Below are 15254 nucleotides of genomic sequence, written 5' to 3'. Positions count from 1 at the left end.
TAATCAATAGGTATTTACTAACCACTTTGGTTTAAGGTACTTTATTTGGCAATTCAGGATTCACGGGGGAATCTGTATTTTCAAAAATCATCTGGGCAATCATTAGTAATGAGGCCGAAAAGAATTTGTTCAGACTGCCAGGGACATTCTGCAGCTTGTGACTGTTGTGATTTCACGCGGTGTTTTTCGTTCCCAGGCAGCAGTACTTGCCGGGTACCATGGCACTTTTCAACATTAACAACAGCAGTAACAAGGACCAGTAAGTATATGTAGTACAGAAAGCCAAAGCTTTACTTTTTAAAGAAATCCAGTAAAAAGGTTGGATAAACTTGTTATGGAACAGATTAGACGGGTTTTCAAAAAATGGAAAATGCATATTATAAAAAATATATAAATGGATTTCAAAATGTTTGTCCCAAGATAAACTTATCGTTTGATTCCATTTTCCAGGAATGGTTTGAAGTACCCTCACATTTGGTAAACTCAGTGGCAATGATATTCTGTTATTTTGTTGTTTGGTTATTTATAGATGAACAATGCGGCTACCCATATTAAAAGTACCTTTGTTAAGGCCGGCACAGCGGCTCAATAGGCTAATCCTCCACCTGCGGCGCCGGCACACCGGGTTCTAGTCCCGGTCGGGGCACCGGATTCTGTCCCGGTTGCCCCTCTTCCAGGCCAGCTCTCTGCTGTGGCCCGGGAAGGCAGTGGAGGATGGCCCAAGTGCTTGGGTCCTGCACCCGCATGGGGGACCAGGAGAAGCACATGGCTCCTGGCTTCGGATCAGCGCGGCGCGCCGGCTGCGGCGGCCATTGGAGGGTAAATCGATGGCAAAGGAAGACCTTTCTCTCTGTCTCTCTGTCTGTCTGTCTGTTTCTCTCTCTCTCTGTCTAACTCTGTCTGTCAAAAAGAAAAAAAAAAAAGAATATTGTACTACTATAGTTTTAATTATACTTTAAAAATTACTATATATGGATCAAGTGGTCATTTTTCTATTTAATTATTATTTATAGTCACTTTCTATTTTCCACTAAACGGGACTTTTTGCTTTTTATTTGTTAAGCTTCTTTTTCATTAAAGGATTATGCCTTTTTACTGTAATGTAAAATATGTTATCTCAAAAACTTTAAAAAAAGGCAAAGGAATAAGGGTGGGAGGGAAAGAGGGTAGAAAAGGAGGAGGTAGGAAGGAAATATCATTATATTCTTAGAATTGTATCTGCAAAGGAAATTGAATCTGTTAAAAACTAATTCAAAATTAAAATATAATTAAAATCCTAGTCCCTACCCCAGCCCTGCTCCCACAAAAAAACTTGAGAGAGGTTGGTCTGAGCCAATGCTTTCTAATTCAAGTTCCCAGGGAGACTGTCTCTGAGGTAGAGGTCTGTGTGCAGAGGTTTATTGAGCATGCTCTCAGGAACAATTTCTAGGAAGGAGCTGGGTGGGTGGAGGGGCAGGATTGGGTAGGGAATAGAACTGATATCCAATGTTGAGCTTCAGAACTTATAGGACAGCGTTTGGAGTTTTCCCATAAATAGGTAACAGGGCTGGGCCTTTGTGCCCATGCACAGTCATTGGCTAAGGGCTGGCCCTAGAAAGTGGGGGCATAAACGTGAGTGAGGTGGTTTCTATAAGCCAAGGCCAGCCAAGGGAGAGGGACAGCTATTCGCTGTCAGCAAGCACACTCCTGGCAGGTAGGGAATGAGTGCCTGGGTCCTGTGCTCTGCCGGATCCACACAGGGCATCACTCAGCTTTACTTTCTTCATTTAGAAAACTCACCTGGTGTGGAAAGACCTCCTCCAGGAACTCGACACCAAGCCCCATCTCCCTCCCCAGGCTTATCTCCCTCCTCTCAACATTAGATTTCCAATTCTGCAGGGTCATTCTTACGCACTAATTCCATTTGCACTCAGAATATCCCTCCGTTTAATAACCTGCCTCTTCTCAACTTTTACCCCTATTTAGAGGCCTAGGTTCAGATCTGTGACTGTCTCTCTTTAACAGCCTTCTCTGACTAGCCTAGTGGCAGTGAGACAGACTGTTCATTCACCCCCGAATAATGAATTTTTCCTGAGAACTCTTAGCTGACAAGGATAACAAATTGTGGCCCTAGGTCTGTCTGACTCCAGACTCCATTCTTCTGAAAGAGAAAGCTAATTGTAGAAAATTGTAGAAAAAGCCTCTAACCACATAATCTCTTCCCAAGAGGAAATTGTACATAGAAAAAGGTGGTCTTAAATCTAGTGAATGATTCTAATAATGGGAATTAGGATTCTACTATATTACTACAGAGCTTTTTGACTACTCAGGAAAATTTGAAAATCTCAAGAAAAGATTGATTAGCATCTTCTTGAAATTCATGATGCTTTTATTCAAGCATAAACATAAATGAGGTCAAGACATTTAAATTTTAAGTAACTTTTTTTATACATTGTCATTTTGGAAGCATACTTTTTTGGGTCTCTTGTTGCTAAATTTCTCTCATTGGGTTTATGCCTTTATTTATCTCCATTTTCTTCAGTTTTCCACGTCTATTAACCCAGGTATTTTTGTTTCTTTTATTAACTGGATAATTGTCCATTTCTGGCAGACATCTCCCCTAGGAGACTAGAGTACTGTGTTTCTAAGCACTGAGGCCTCTCTAGAAATGCAAGGCTGAGAATTCTTGCTCGGTGGAGAGGCAAGCAAATAAGAGTGGAAGTCAGAGTAAAATGTGATTATGTGACGGAGATATTGTTTCTTCTCTAGAGAACAAAAAGAAAAAAAGAAAAAGAAAAAAGAAAAGAAGAGGTAAGTTAGACTTTGGCACGAGTGACCCCAAGTTTTTCTACTTGTAATATTTTCATATTTTAATATTACAAACTCAACTTTTTCAGCAAATCAGATGATAAAAATGAAAATAAAAAGGATTCAGAGAAGAAAAAGAAGAAGGAAAAAGAGAAAGAGAAGAAAAAGAAAGAGGAGACAAAGAAAGAAAAGAAAGAAGAGTTAAGTATTTTTACTAGCATTCCAATTAGAAATGGATTTGTATTGAGTTTTAGTTGCAAGCCTAATTTCTCATGATGTGAAGTAAGAAAAAGCTTTATTGTAACAAGACCTTGTGTAAAGACTAAATATTTTGGAACATTTTAAAATAGACATTTAGTGGTAGATGTTTGGCCTGGTAGTTACAAAACTGGTTAAGATATCTGTGTCCCATATGGAGCCCCTGGATTTGAGTCCTGGCCCAGCTTCTGATTGCAGCTTTCTGAAGGTGGCATATGATAGCTCATGGAATTGGGTTCCTGCCATCTATGAAAGAGACCTGGATTAAGTTCCCAGTCTGTGATTTAGGCTGGCCCACCAAAGGTCAGTGTAGGCATTTGGAGAGTGAACCAGCAGGTGGAAGCTCTGTGTCTCTCTCTGCCTCTCAAATAATAAAAACAACCAAAAGTATAAGATAAACATTTAAACGAGTTCTTGCAAAATGTATATTAAAATTTTGTTATAATTTCCCTAAAATCAAGAGTTATTTCTCACCAATTATTTTCACTAGTATGGTAATTTTCTTCCCCAAGCATTGAGGAAGTAAAAGTTATCACTGGGAAATAGATTCCAAAGAAAATTGGATTCCTACCATATTACTATTAATTTTTAAAAACAAATAAAAATGTAATAAGCTTGTTAACTAAATACTGTATTCCAACTTGTTCAACCTACACAGATCCAATTTTTTAAATTTTATTTTGACTAATGAAAATTATATGGCAAATACTGCAAAGAAAAAAAGGCCTCATTGTAAAAGCCGTGACTAATTTTGAGAGCGGTATGAATGTCAACAAGATATCAGCCTCCTGAAGCATTATTTTTTAAGAAAGTTTATTTGTTAGGGCTGGCGTTTTGATGTAGCAGGTAATGCTGCTGCCTGAGATGCTGGTGTTCTATATGGGTGCTGGTTCGAGTCCCGGCTGCTCCACTTCCAATCCAGCTTTCTGCTGATGCACCTGGGAAAGCAGTGGAAGATGGTCAAAATGTTTGGACCACTGGGAGACCTGGAAGAAGCCCCTGCCATTGCAGCTATTTGAGGAGTGAACCAACAGGTGGAAGTGCTCTATCTCTCTGTAACTCTTTCAAATAAATAAAATAAATCTTAAAAAAATTTATTTATTTCTGGGGGAGGGAAAAAGAGACAGAGAAAAGGAGAGCACTCACAACTTCTGGATCAATCTCTAAATGCCTACAATGGCTGGGGGTTGAAGCCAAGAACTCAATCCAGATCTCCCATGTGGGTGGCAAGAACCCAGGTACTTGAACCATCACCTCTGCTTCTGAGGGTCCATATTAGAAGGAATGTGGAGTCGGGGGATTGAACCTAGGCACTCCAGTTTGGGACACTGGTGACCTGTTAGGACAAATATTTGTCCCAACTATTCTTTTTGAAACAAACATTTGAGAGCTAGGATTTCACAAGAGTTAGACCCAATGGCACATGTAATGCTCCTTTACTTTTTATTAAAGGGAAATTGTTTTCTGAATTTACTTAACATAATTCTTTTTTAATAAATATTTTTATTTATTTATTTGAGAGGTAGAGTTACATATAGAGAGTGGAAGAGACAGAGAGGGAGGTCCTCCATCCCAAATGGCCACAATGGTCAGAGGTGGACAGTTCTGAAGCCAGGAGCCAGGAGCTTCCTCCAGGTCTCCTATGTGAGTGCAGGGGCCCAAGCACTTGGGCCATCCTTTACTGCATTCCTAGGCCATAGCAGAGAGCTAGATTGGAAGAGGTACAGCTGGGACTAGAACAGGGGCACACATGGGATGCTGGTGTAACAAGCGGAGGCTTAGCTCACTAAGCCACAGTGCTGGCCCCAACATAATCCTTTTTCAGACATGAGATTCAATTATTTCTGCCTGTTTTGAAAGTTTTTGAAATTTGTGTGAGAAGAAAAGTTTTTAAAAATATTGGCTTGATACCAGAATATTAAAAAAAATTTCCATTTGACCATATTTTCTTCATTCCTATCTCTTACTCTCTATTGCCTCTCTTAAAGAATCCTTTATATATGCTTATATTCTTATTAGGGCTTCGTATTATATAGTGTCAGAATATCCTTCTTTCCCTACAGATGAGAAAGAAGCCATGAGTTCTCCCTCACAGTGTAGTTCCTGGTGACTTTGTACTTGATGAGGAGTGGCAAAATCACTATCCTACCACCCACAACCTTCCAAAGGGTCTATGGAGTAGTTACAGTTTTTTGTGATCTATGCTGTCATTCTCTGTCAGTGCCTAGGGCATAGAAGTGCTGCTGCCTTGTAGGAACCCTAGGGCTTTTGTGAAAGTTTAACACAGTTGAATGTAGAACTGGTCATTTAATTGTCCCTTCACTCACCAATGTCTTATGGCTCATGCACTTATGCCATGCTAATCTTCCCACTGCAGAGTGAGCTTATCCAGTTTACTTCTGTGTCATTAATTGTGGGTAGCAGTCATCATCATATTTGATATGGTATAAAAAATTTTTGTCTCTTGGTAACCTTCCTTTTTATTTCTAATTGCTGCTAGGGAGAAGAAAGAAGTCATGATTATTGATCCCTCAGGAAACACATATTACAACTGGCTGTTTTGTATCACTTTACCTGTGATGTACAACTGGACTATGATTATTGCAAGGTATCTATTTGTTTGTGGATATCATCCCTACTTTTTAGTTTCCAAGTTATTAAAAATTTTGAACCATAGCTCTTCAGAACATACCTCACATCTCTATCACAGATTATAAAGAGCAGTTAAGTTATTCTCAGTGTGTTTTCCTGAGGTCAAGAAGAGATATCTTTTTTTAAATTTATTTTATTTATTTGAAAGACAGAGTTACAGAGAGAGTTAGAGAAAGAGAAAGGTCTTCCATCCACTGGTTCACTCCCCAAATGGCCGCAACAGCCAGAGCTTCTTCCAGGTCTCCCACGTGGGTGCGGGGGCCCAAGGATTTGGGCCATCTTCTACTACTTTCCCAGGTCATAGCAGAAAGCTGAATAGGAAGTAGAGCAGCTGGGACTAGAACCGGCGCCCATATAGGATGCTGGCACTTTAGGCCAGAGCTTTAACCTGCTGTGCCACAGCGCTGGCCCCAAAGAGATGTCTTAATTCTTTGTATACTTGGATCTTCAGTATTGGGAGGAAGGGGGAGCAGGAGGGGGAATACATTAAAAGTTTTTATTGTTCATATAATTAAAGTATAGGCAGATACTTTGTGTTTTCTTCAGCCTACAACAAAAAATGCTGATAATATAGGAGAAGATCAAGGATTTGGTATCTTTTAGATTGTAAACATCTCAGTTACCTAATACCAAGTACAATTTCCTGAAGTGCTTTGGGTACAGATAGTTAATATGAACTTGGTGATTAATGTGTTTCATCCAACATATTCTGGCTTTAGCTTGTGGCCATTTATTCTTAGTTCATGTTTTTATAAAGCCAACTGGTATAATGGGAAAGAATGTTAGAATTCAGAAGTATGAATAAATAAAAACCAACTATTCAGAGAAAGATTTGGGAAAGCCAAGATTGAGGAACTGAATTCTTTTTGTTTCTTGTAAGGAAAAAAAACCCACTGTTTCTTAACAGAAAAGACAAGGGCTATAAACAACCATCAAATCTCAAGTGTCGATTTCACTCCTATGCATCACTTTTTTTTGTACTCTATTAATTATGACAGATCAGAGAAAACATATAGTCTTTGTCTTCTTGAGACTGGTTTATTTCTCTAAATATAATGGTTTCCAGTTGCATCCATTTTGTTGCAAAAGACAGAATTTCATTCTTTTCTATGGCTGAGTAGTATTATATATATATATATATATATATATATATATATATCTCACAATTTCTTTATACAGTCATCAGTTGATGGGCATCTGGGTTGATTCCATATCTTAGCTATTGTGAATTGAGCTGCAATAAACATGAGGTTACAGGTATATCTTTCATATGCTGATCTCATTTCCCTTGAGTAAATTCCCAGGAGTGGCTGACTGAATTAAATGGTGTATCTCTGTTCAGCTTTCTGAGATATCTCCATACTGTCTTCCACAATGGCTGTACTAGTTTACATTACCACCAAGGGTGTAAACATCTCAGTTACCTAAAAAAGCATACCTTTTCCCCCACATCCTCGTCAGCACTTGTTGATTTCTGTATGTGAGCCATTTTAACTGGGATGAGGAGAAACTACATTGTAGGTTTGATTTGCATTTCCCTGATGGCTAGTGATGCTGAGCAATTTTTCATGTGTCTGCTGGCCATCTTAATTTCCTCTTTTGAAAAATGCCTGTTCAAGACCTTTGCCCATTTCTTAACTGGATTATTTATTTTGTTGTTGAGTTTCTTAAGCTCTTCATAGATTCTGGATATTAATCCTTTATCAGTTGCATAGTTTGCAAATATTGTCTTCTTTGCTGAGTGTTTCCTTTGCAGTGCAGAATCTTCTTAGCTTGATGTAATCCCATTTGTCTATTTTGGGTTTGATTGCCTGTGCTTCTAGGTTCTTTTCCAAGAAGTTTTTGCCTATGCTAATATCTTGCACAGTTTCCCCAATGTTCTATTCTAGTAATTTAGTTATATCAGGTTGTAGATTTAGGTTCTTGATCCACTGTGAGTTGATTTTTGTATAAAGTGTAAGGTAGGGGACTTGTTTCATGCTTACTTTTTTTTTTTTTTTTTTTTTTTTGACAGGCAGAGTGGACAATGAGAGAGAGAGAGACAGAGAGAAAGGTCTTCCTTTGCCATTGGTTCACCCTCCAGTGGCCGCTGTGGCTGGCGCGCCTGTGGCTGGCGCACTGCGCTGATCCGATGGCAGGAGCCAGGTACTTCTCCTGGTCTCCCATGGGGTGCAGGGCCCAAGCACTTGGGCCATCCTCCACTGCACTCCCTGGCCACAGCAGAGAGCTGGCCTGGAAGAGGGGCAACCGGGACAGAATCCGGCGTCCCAACTGGGACTAGAACCCGGTGTGCCGGCGCCGCAAGGCAGAGGATTAGCCTAGTGAGCCGTGGCGCCGGCCTCATGCTTATTTTTAAGACTTGAACTCTGTCTCTCCATTCTCTCCTGGCCTGTCAGGTTTCTGAAGAGAAATCAGCTGTGAGTCTATTTGGAGATCCTCTGAATGTAATTTGGCATTTCTCTTATGCACACTTTAGAATTTTTATGTTTTACTGTTGAAAGTTTGACTATAAAGTGTTGTGGTGAAGATCTTTTCTGGTCATATCTATTACAAGTTCTGTGTGACTCATGTATTTGGAAGTCTTTTTTTTTCTCCAATTTAAGAAAGTTTTCTGTAATTTTTCCACTGAATAGGCCCTGTAATCCATTATCTCTTTCCACACCTACAAGAGCTTGTAATACCCATATGTTGGGTCATTTGATAGTATCCAATAAATCTATAACAGTATTTTTAATTTTTATAATTTCTTCTTCATTTTTTTTTTGGTCTGAGTGATGTGTTTCCAAATATTTGCACTCTATCTCAGGTGTTCTTTCTTCTGCCTCACCAAGTCTGTTGTTAAGGCTTCCCACTGCATTTTTTATTTGACATATTGAATTCTTCATTTCTAATATTTCAGTTTGATTTCTCTTCAAAATCTCAATCTCATGGGAAAATTTTTCCTCCACGTCACGTATGAATTTGTTTAACTCATGAATTTGCTCCTCATTGCTTTTGAGCAATTCTATGATCACTCTTTTGAATTCCATTTCAGGGGTTTCATCAGTCTCTTCATCTTCACATTCTAATATTGAAGGGTTGTTGTGTCCCTTTGTGGGAGTCATGTTGTCTTCCTTATTTTTGTTTCTTGAACTTCTGCATTTAATCTTAGGCATTTGTGGAAATAATTGTTGGTTTTCTCTGATGGATTTTTTTTTTTTAAAAAGATCTTACTTACTACTTGAAAGAATTACAGAGAGATGAAGAGACAGAGAGAGAGGTCTTCCATCCACCGGTTCACTCCCCAGATGGCCGCAATGGCTGGAGCTGAGCTGATCCAAAGCCAGGAGACAGGAGCTTTCTCTGAGTCTCCCACATGGGTGCAGATACCCAAGCACTTGAGTCTTACTCCACTGTTTTCCCAGGCACATTAGCAGGGAGCTAGATCAGAAGTGGAGCAGCTAGGACTTGAACTGGTACCCATATGGGATACTGTCACTGCAGGCTGGGGTTTTAACTGACTGTGCCACAGTGCCAGCCCCGCTCTGATAGATTTTATCTTTGAACTGTGCCTCTGTGGCTTGGTGTAGTGTTTGATCTTTCATTGAATACCCAGAGGTGTGTTCTGGGTATGGCCAGAGAGCTCTGGTCAGTGCTCCAGTGTGGGGCGAGTATCCAGGGTGACACCCAAGTTGGGTGTGATAGATCTCCTCTAGGCACCTGCGCTGCCACGTGAACCACAGAAAGGATCTGTGTAGTTGTCAGTGTGAGGAGGGGTCCCTGTGCAGGGACCCACCCCAGGCAGTCAGGGAGTTCTGAGCCTCTGGTGCCACAGTGATTGCCCAGAGACCCGACTTCACCTGTGCCATATCGTGCAGTCAGAGTTCCCACCATTGTAGCACTCAAGCCTCCCATAATCATGGGATGCAGAGGATCGGCTCTGCCTACTAGCCTGTCCAATCCACAGGGACAGCAGACATATTCCTAGAGCCAGCTTCCTGTGGGTGCTGTGCCTTGGCAGTTTGAGCCCCAGAGCCTGGGATATGTTGAGAGGATGGGGGTCCCTCACAATCCTATGTGGGTGTACAGCCGCCTATCAACCCTCCCAGCCAGACTTAAAGCCAGTTGGGAACACAGATTTTTCCCTCTGCTAAAATCCCTTTTGCAAGAGGGAGAGCTGCTGCAGCCTCTACTTGTGTCAAAATGGTGCCTTCTCCCCACCAGTTGTGGGTGCCCTTGCGGGATGATAGGGAGAAAGAAATGTGCTTTTCTTTCGCTGGGGTAGGCAGGTACTCTGACCCCCTCCACCCCGTTAGGGCTTCAGGCTGGACTTGAAGACAGTGTGGTCCACAAGGCTCTCCCTCTGGTAATATCACCTGTGGCACAGGCTGCCGCAGTCTGCTCTCAGTTGGCTCTCCAAAGCTGGCGTACCCTCCAGCTTTCAGCTGCGGGGTTGTGTATGGTGGCCGCACTCATGGCTGCGTGTCTGCGCCTTCCATCCTGATCCACAGCGCCCCTCTTCCTTCTGTTGAATTTCCACTGCAGATTTCTCTCCAACTCTCCCCGGGAATGTACTTCCTCAACGTTTCTTCTGCTATTTTTCTGTCCGAAATGAATTCCAAGGATGCTTGCTAGCCTTAGTTTGTTGTATTTTTCATCTGATAGAAATTATACCAAGAGGACTTTTACTTAAATCGAGCCCCATTTCATTTTATTTATTCCCTTTTTCCTTTACAGAGCCTGTTTTGATGAACTTCAATCTGATTACCTAGAATATTGGCTCATTTGTGACTACTTGTCAGATATAGTCTATCTTGTTGACATGTTTGTACGAACACGGACAGGTAAATATGTTCAGCTTTGATATTTTAAAATTTCTTGCTTTTATCTCCATCATATAATTTGAAATTTTCAAATTCAAGTGTTCTTCAAAATAGGTTCAGAAAAACCCATGAGTGGGCTTGGGCCACTTTATTCAGAAGAACGTTACTAGGCAACCTTGAGAATGTGGGTCGGTGGTTTTCCTCCGTTACCCTGCTCCCTAGGTACATGCTAAGCGACAGAAATAGCAAGTTCAGGAATATTCTGCCAGCTCTGTGGGGAAAGGGTAATTGCTACCTAATAGGAAGATATCTTAAAGAGGTCTGGGGGAAAATGTCATTGTATCCAGCAGAACCAAACTAGGAATTTTAAAAGAAAACACTCTTAAGTTAACTTAGTGGCTCCTGGGATGGCATTAATTATCCAGGGAGAAGCATTTGATAGCATCCTATTTGAGGTATTCTTATTAAGTAGTTATAACCTCATAGTTTCTACACAGTTGTACTTGTGTCAATAAGACTAGTGCACACAAAGTAGGAACATTTTTTTTTTTTTTAAGAATCATTGTGTGAAATCCAAACTTTCTCTAAACGTTAGTGCTCTGGAGAAATGCTCTAGGGGCAGTGCCCTCTTTGCAGCTTTGATAGCTAGCAAGCGAGGAGGGGAAGCAAATTCTTCCCCTAACATCATGTATCTGAGTGATAAATTTCTGGGTTCAAAACCCAAGGCTCATGGTGACCGTGCAGAAGGGAAATCCCAGGTGAATAATAAAGACTGGGGTAAAGGAAATAGATGTACTTATGCTTCACATTGAAGGGGTAAACATTGATATGAAAAATAGGCAGCAGGATATGCACCAAAGAATTCTGCAACGCCAGGTGTGTATCCTGGTGTTAACTCAATTCTGACACTAGCCCAAGGTAGTACAGACTTCACAGGTTAAGGACTCATTGACACAAGGCCATTCCTCACTTCAGATGCAATCATAAGCCCCAGACTGTGACCTGGGCTTCTGACAGTCTGTCTATAAATCAGTGTTCCCACAACACCTTCCTCAGGTTCAGTAATTTGCTGCCATGGCTCATAGAACTCAGGGAAGCACATTTCTCAGTGTATTGTATTAATAAAGGGTTAATAAAGGATATAGAAGATTACTCAGATGAAGAGATGCACGCATAGGACAAAGTCTAGAAGGGACATGAGAGCAGGAGCTATGTCCCTGTGGAATTCAGGTGCTCAGCACCTTCCTGGCATGTGGATGTTTGCCAGCCTAAAAACTCTCCCAGCCCCATAGTTCAGGGATTTTTAGAGAAGGCTTCATCACGTAGACATCATAGACTCTTGACTCAATATCCTGCCCCATCTCCTAAGGATTGGTTGAAGGTTCCTAGCTTCTACCTATGGCTTAGTCTTTCTAAGACTAGCCTCCATCCAGGAGTCCACCAAGAGTGGCCTCATTGGAGCAAAAGACACTCTTATAACCCGGGAAACTGCAGGGGATTAGGAGCTCTGTGTCAGGGATTGTGGTCAAAGGTCAGACATTAGAACAAAACCTGCACCTAGTACCCATAACGTTTGGAAAACTGAAGATTTTAAGAGCTCTGTCCTGGAAAATTAGTACAGAGGCCTTCTTGATACATGTATATCACAGGATCACGTGATCAGTATTCCACCGAAGGAATGGCTTCACCTGTCTGGGGATGCTGGCTGTGCACAGATTTGAATAGACACACAAGACTTTGCAATAGATCCGTGTATGCATACAAACTTCTCATTTTTACACTTCCAAAGTTTTATTTTTTATCTTTTTTTTTTAAAAATTTGACAGGTAGAGTTATAAACAGTGAGAAAGAGAGACAGAGATAAAGGTCTTCCTTCCATTGGTTCACCTCCCCCCACCCCAAATGGCCGCTACGGCCAGCGCTGTGCCGATCCAAAGCCAGGAGCCAGGTGCTTCCTCCTGGTCTTCCACGTGGGTGCAGGCGCTCAAGCACTTGGGCCATCCTCCACTGCCCTCCCAGGCCACAGCAGAGAGCTGGACTGGAAGAGGAGCAACCGGGACTAGAACCTGGTGCCCCTATGGGATGCTGGCACCGCAGGCGGAGGATTAACCAAGTGAGCCATGGTGCCAGCCCCTACTTTCTATTTCTACCACAGAATATTTTCCCAGTCTTATGTTGGTTGGTACTAATATCTTATTACACTGCTAACATCATACTTAGTGAAAATAAATTCTTGGTTTGAACTCAACAAAGTTAATTGAGAATTGTTTTAGAGAAGTTCATAATGACATTAAAACGAGAATCGTTAGATTGATTTTTTTCCTTGTGTTTTAGGTTACCTAGAACAAGGACTGCTGGTGAAGGAAGAGCGCAAACTCATAGAAAAATATAAATCGAATTTGCAGTTTAAACTTGATGTTCTGTCAGTGGTACCAACTGATCTGCTGTATTTTAAGTTGGGGTGGAACTATCCAGAAATCAGATTAAACAGGCTGTTAAGGATCTCTCGTATGTTTGAGTTCTTTCAGAGAACAGAAACGAGGACAAACTACCCAAACATCTTCAGAATTTCTAATCTTGTCATGTATATTGTCATCATTATCCACTGGAATGCATGTGTGTACTACTCTATTTCGAAAGCTATTGGATTTGGAAATGATGCATGGGTATACCCTGACGTTAATGATCCTGAATTTGGTCGTTTGGCTAGAAAATATGTCTACAGTCTGTATTGGTCTACACTGACTCTGACTACCATTGGTGAAACACCACCTCCTGTGCTGGATTCTGAGTATGTCTTTGTGGTGGTTGACTTCTTAATTGGAGTGTTAATTTTTGCTACCATTGTTGGTAATATAGGTTCTATGATTTCCAACATGAACGCAGCTAGGGCAGAATTTCAGGCAAGAGTCGACGCTATCAAGCAATACATGAATTTCCGCAACGTAAGCAAGGATATGGAAAAGAGAGTTATTAAGTGGTTTGACTATCTGTGGACCAACAAAAAGACAGTTGATGAAAAAGAAGTCTTGAAGTATCTACCTGATAAACTGAGAGCAGAAATCGCCATCAATGTTCACTTAGACACATTAAAAAAGGTGCGCATTTTTGCTGACTGTGAAGCAGGTCTGTTGGTGGAATTGGTCTTGAAGTTACAGCCCCAAGTCTATAGTCCTGGAGATTATATTTGCAAGAAAGGGGATATTGGACGAGAGATGTACATCATCAAGGAAGGCAAACTCGCTGTGGTGGCAGATGATGGAATCACTCAGTTTGTGGTGCTGAGTGATGGCAGCTACTTTGGTGAGATCAGCATTCTTAACATTAAAGGCAGCAAAGCTGGCAATCGAAGAACAGCCAATATTAAAAGTATTGGCTATTCAGACCTGTTCTGTCTCTCAAAAGATGACCTCATGGAGGCTCTAACTGAGTACCCGGATGCCAAAAAAATGCTGGAAGAGAAAGGGAAGCAGATCTTGATGAAGGACGGCCTGCTGGATGTGAACATTGCAAACGCTGGCAGTGACCCTAAAGATCTCGAAGAGAAGGTTGCTCGAATGGAGGGCTCGGTAGATCTCATGCAAACGAGGTTTGCCCGGATCCTGGCTGAGTATGAGTCCATGCAGCGGAAACTGAAGCAAAGATTGACCAAGGTGGAGAAATTTCTGAAACCACTTATTGAGACAGAATTTTCATCTCTTGAAGGAGCTGGAGTAGAAAGTGGGCCCACAGACTCTACACAGGATTGAAGAGCTTGTCACTGACAGGGCTATGTCTCATTATCCTTTTAATCATGTGAGTAAAGTTTACTGTCATTTGGAAGAAGATGAAGACACAGCTAGGAATTTTTCTCAAAAGCAGCATGTGCTTTGGTGCACTGCACAAGGCCTACACACTCTCTGTGGGGTACTGGAATGCAAGAACAATCCTATTGTGGGATTTTTCATAATGGATATGGGAAAAGATATAACTGATCAATCTGTCTGCATCTGTATCTTCCAATTTTTCCACATGTTCCTTGTATGCAATAATCTTTATAAAAGCACAAGTATATCTCACCTTCAGACTATTTGCACTGTTGAGGACTAAGATATATTAAGACTAACAGGGAACTATCATGTACGTTGTGTTTGGATACAATCTTAAAAAGAATTAGAATACAATAAAGTAAACATGATTATGCAACTATTGGAAATGTGGTTTATTTGAGTACTTAGTAGGGAGTTCATGGTCTTGTAGAGCTTCAGGGTCACCTTAAGGACATAACCATTGTTTTAATGTAGGACTCAGGGAGAGTGGGAGAAACAGCTTATGAAGAATTGATAAATCAGACTTTACTATATGACTTGTACACATACACATAAAGACTGAAGTGTGTAAAATTGAACACTGAAAAATTATAAAATGGTGTACAATCCCTTTGGTTACATTTTTTAGATTCTCTGATACTTAGAGTAGCTACTCTCCTGTTTCTGCCTGGCCAGCAGTAAGATAAAGGAATAAAGGTAGTAATATTATTGGCAGTTGTCAAGGGAATTGGTCATAATGTTAGAAAACAAGACTTGAAAGTAATGTGGACCAGCATGGGCAACTCTTGGAACATGCAAAATCCCAGACTCCATCCCAGATCGATGGCATCAGAATCTGCATTTCAGTGAGACTCCTGAGGGATTGCTTTCCACAGTGAAGCTTGCAAAGCAGGAAGAGGTCATGGGAGGTTGGTTCCAGAAAAGAATAGGGAACTATCTGGTAAGT

General features: G+C 41.1%; 1 protein-coding gene across 1 annotated transcript in view; it reads left to right on the top strand.

The window, feature by feature from the left end:
• CNGA1 (cyclic nucleotide gated channel subunit alpha 1) overlaps positions 1-14626 on the top strand; it is a 48803-nt gene extending 34177 nt beyond the window's left edge. The window contains exons 4-9 of the mRNA XM_008248606.5: positions 197-259; positions 2749-2790; positions 2877-2987; positions 5546-5653; positions 10414-10520; positions 12834-14626. Coding sequence (XP_008246828.1) covers positions 197-259; positions 2749-2790; positions 2877-2987; positions 5546-5653; positions 10414-10520; positions 12834-14248 — 1846 coding nt within the window. The 3' untranslated portion in view covers positions 14249-14626. The remainder of the gene's footprint in view (positions 1-196; positions 260-2748; positions 2791-2876; positions 2988-5545; positions 5654-10413; positions 10521-12833) is intronic.
• The last annotated feature ends 628 nt before the right edge of the window (positions 14627-15254 follow it).

The sequence above is a fragment of the Oryctolagus cuniculus genome, chromosome 2 (genome assembly GCF_051225735.1).
Source record: "Oryctolagus cuniculus isolate XC-2025 breed Fujian yellow rabbit chromosome 2, ASM5122573v1, whole genome shotgun sequence".
In the NCBI taxonomy this organism is placed as follows: Eukaryota; Metazoa; Chordata; class Mammalia; order Lagomorpha; family Leporidae; genus Oryctolagus; species Oryctolagus cuniculus.
This window is presented reverse-complemented; position numbering and strand designations above follow the sequence as displayed.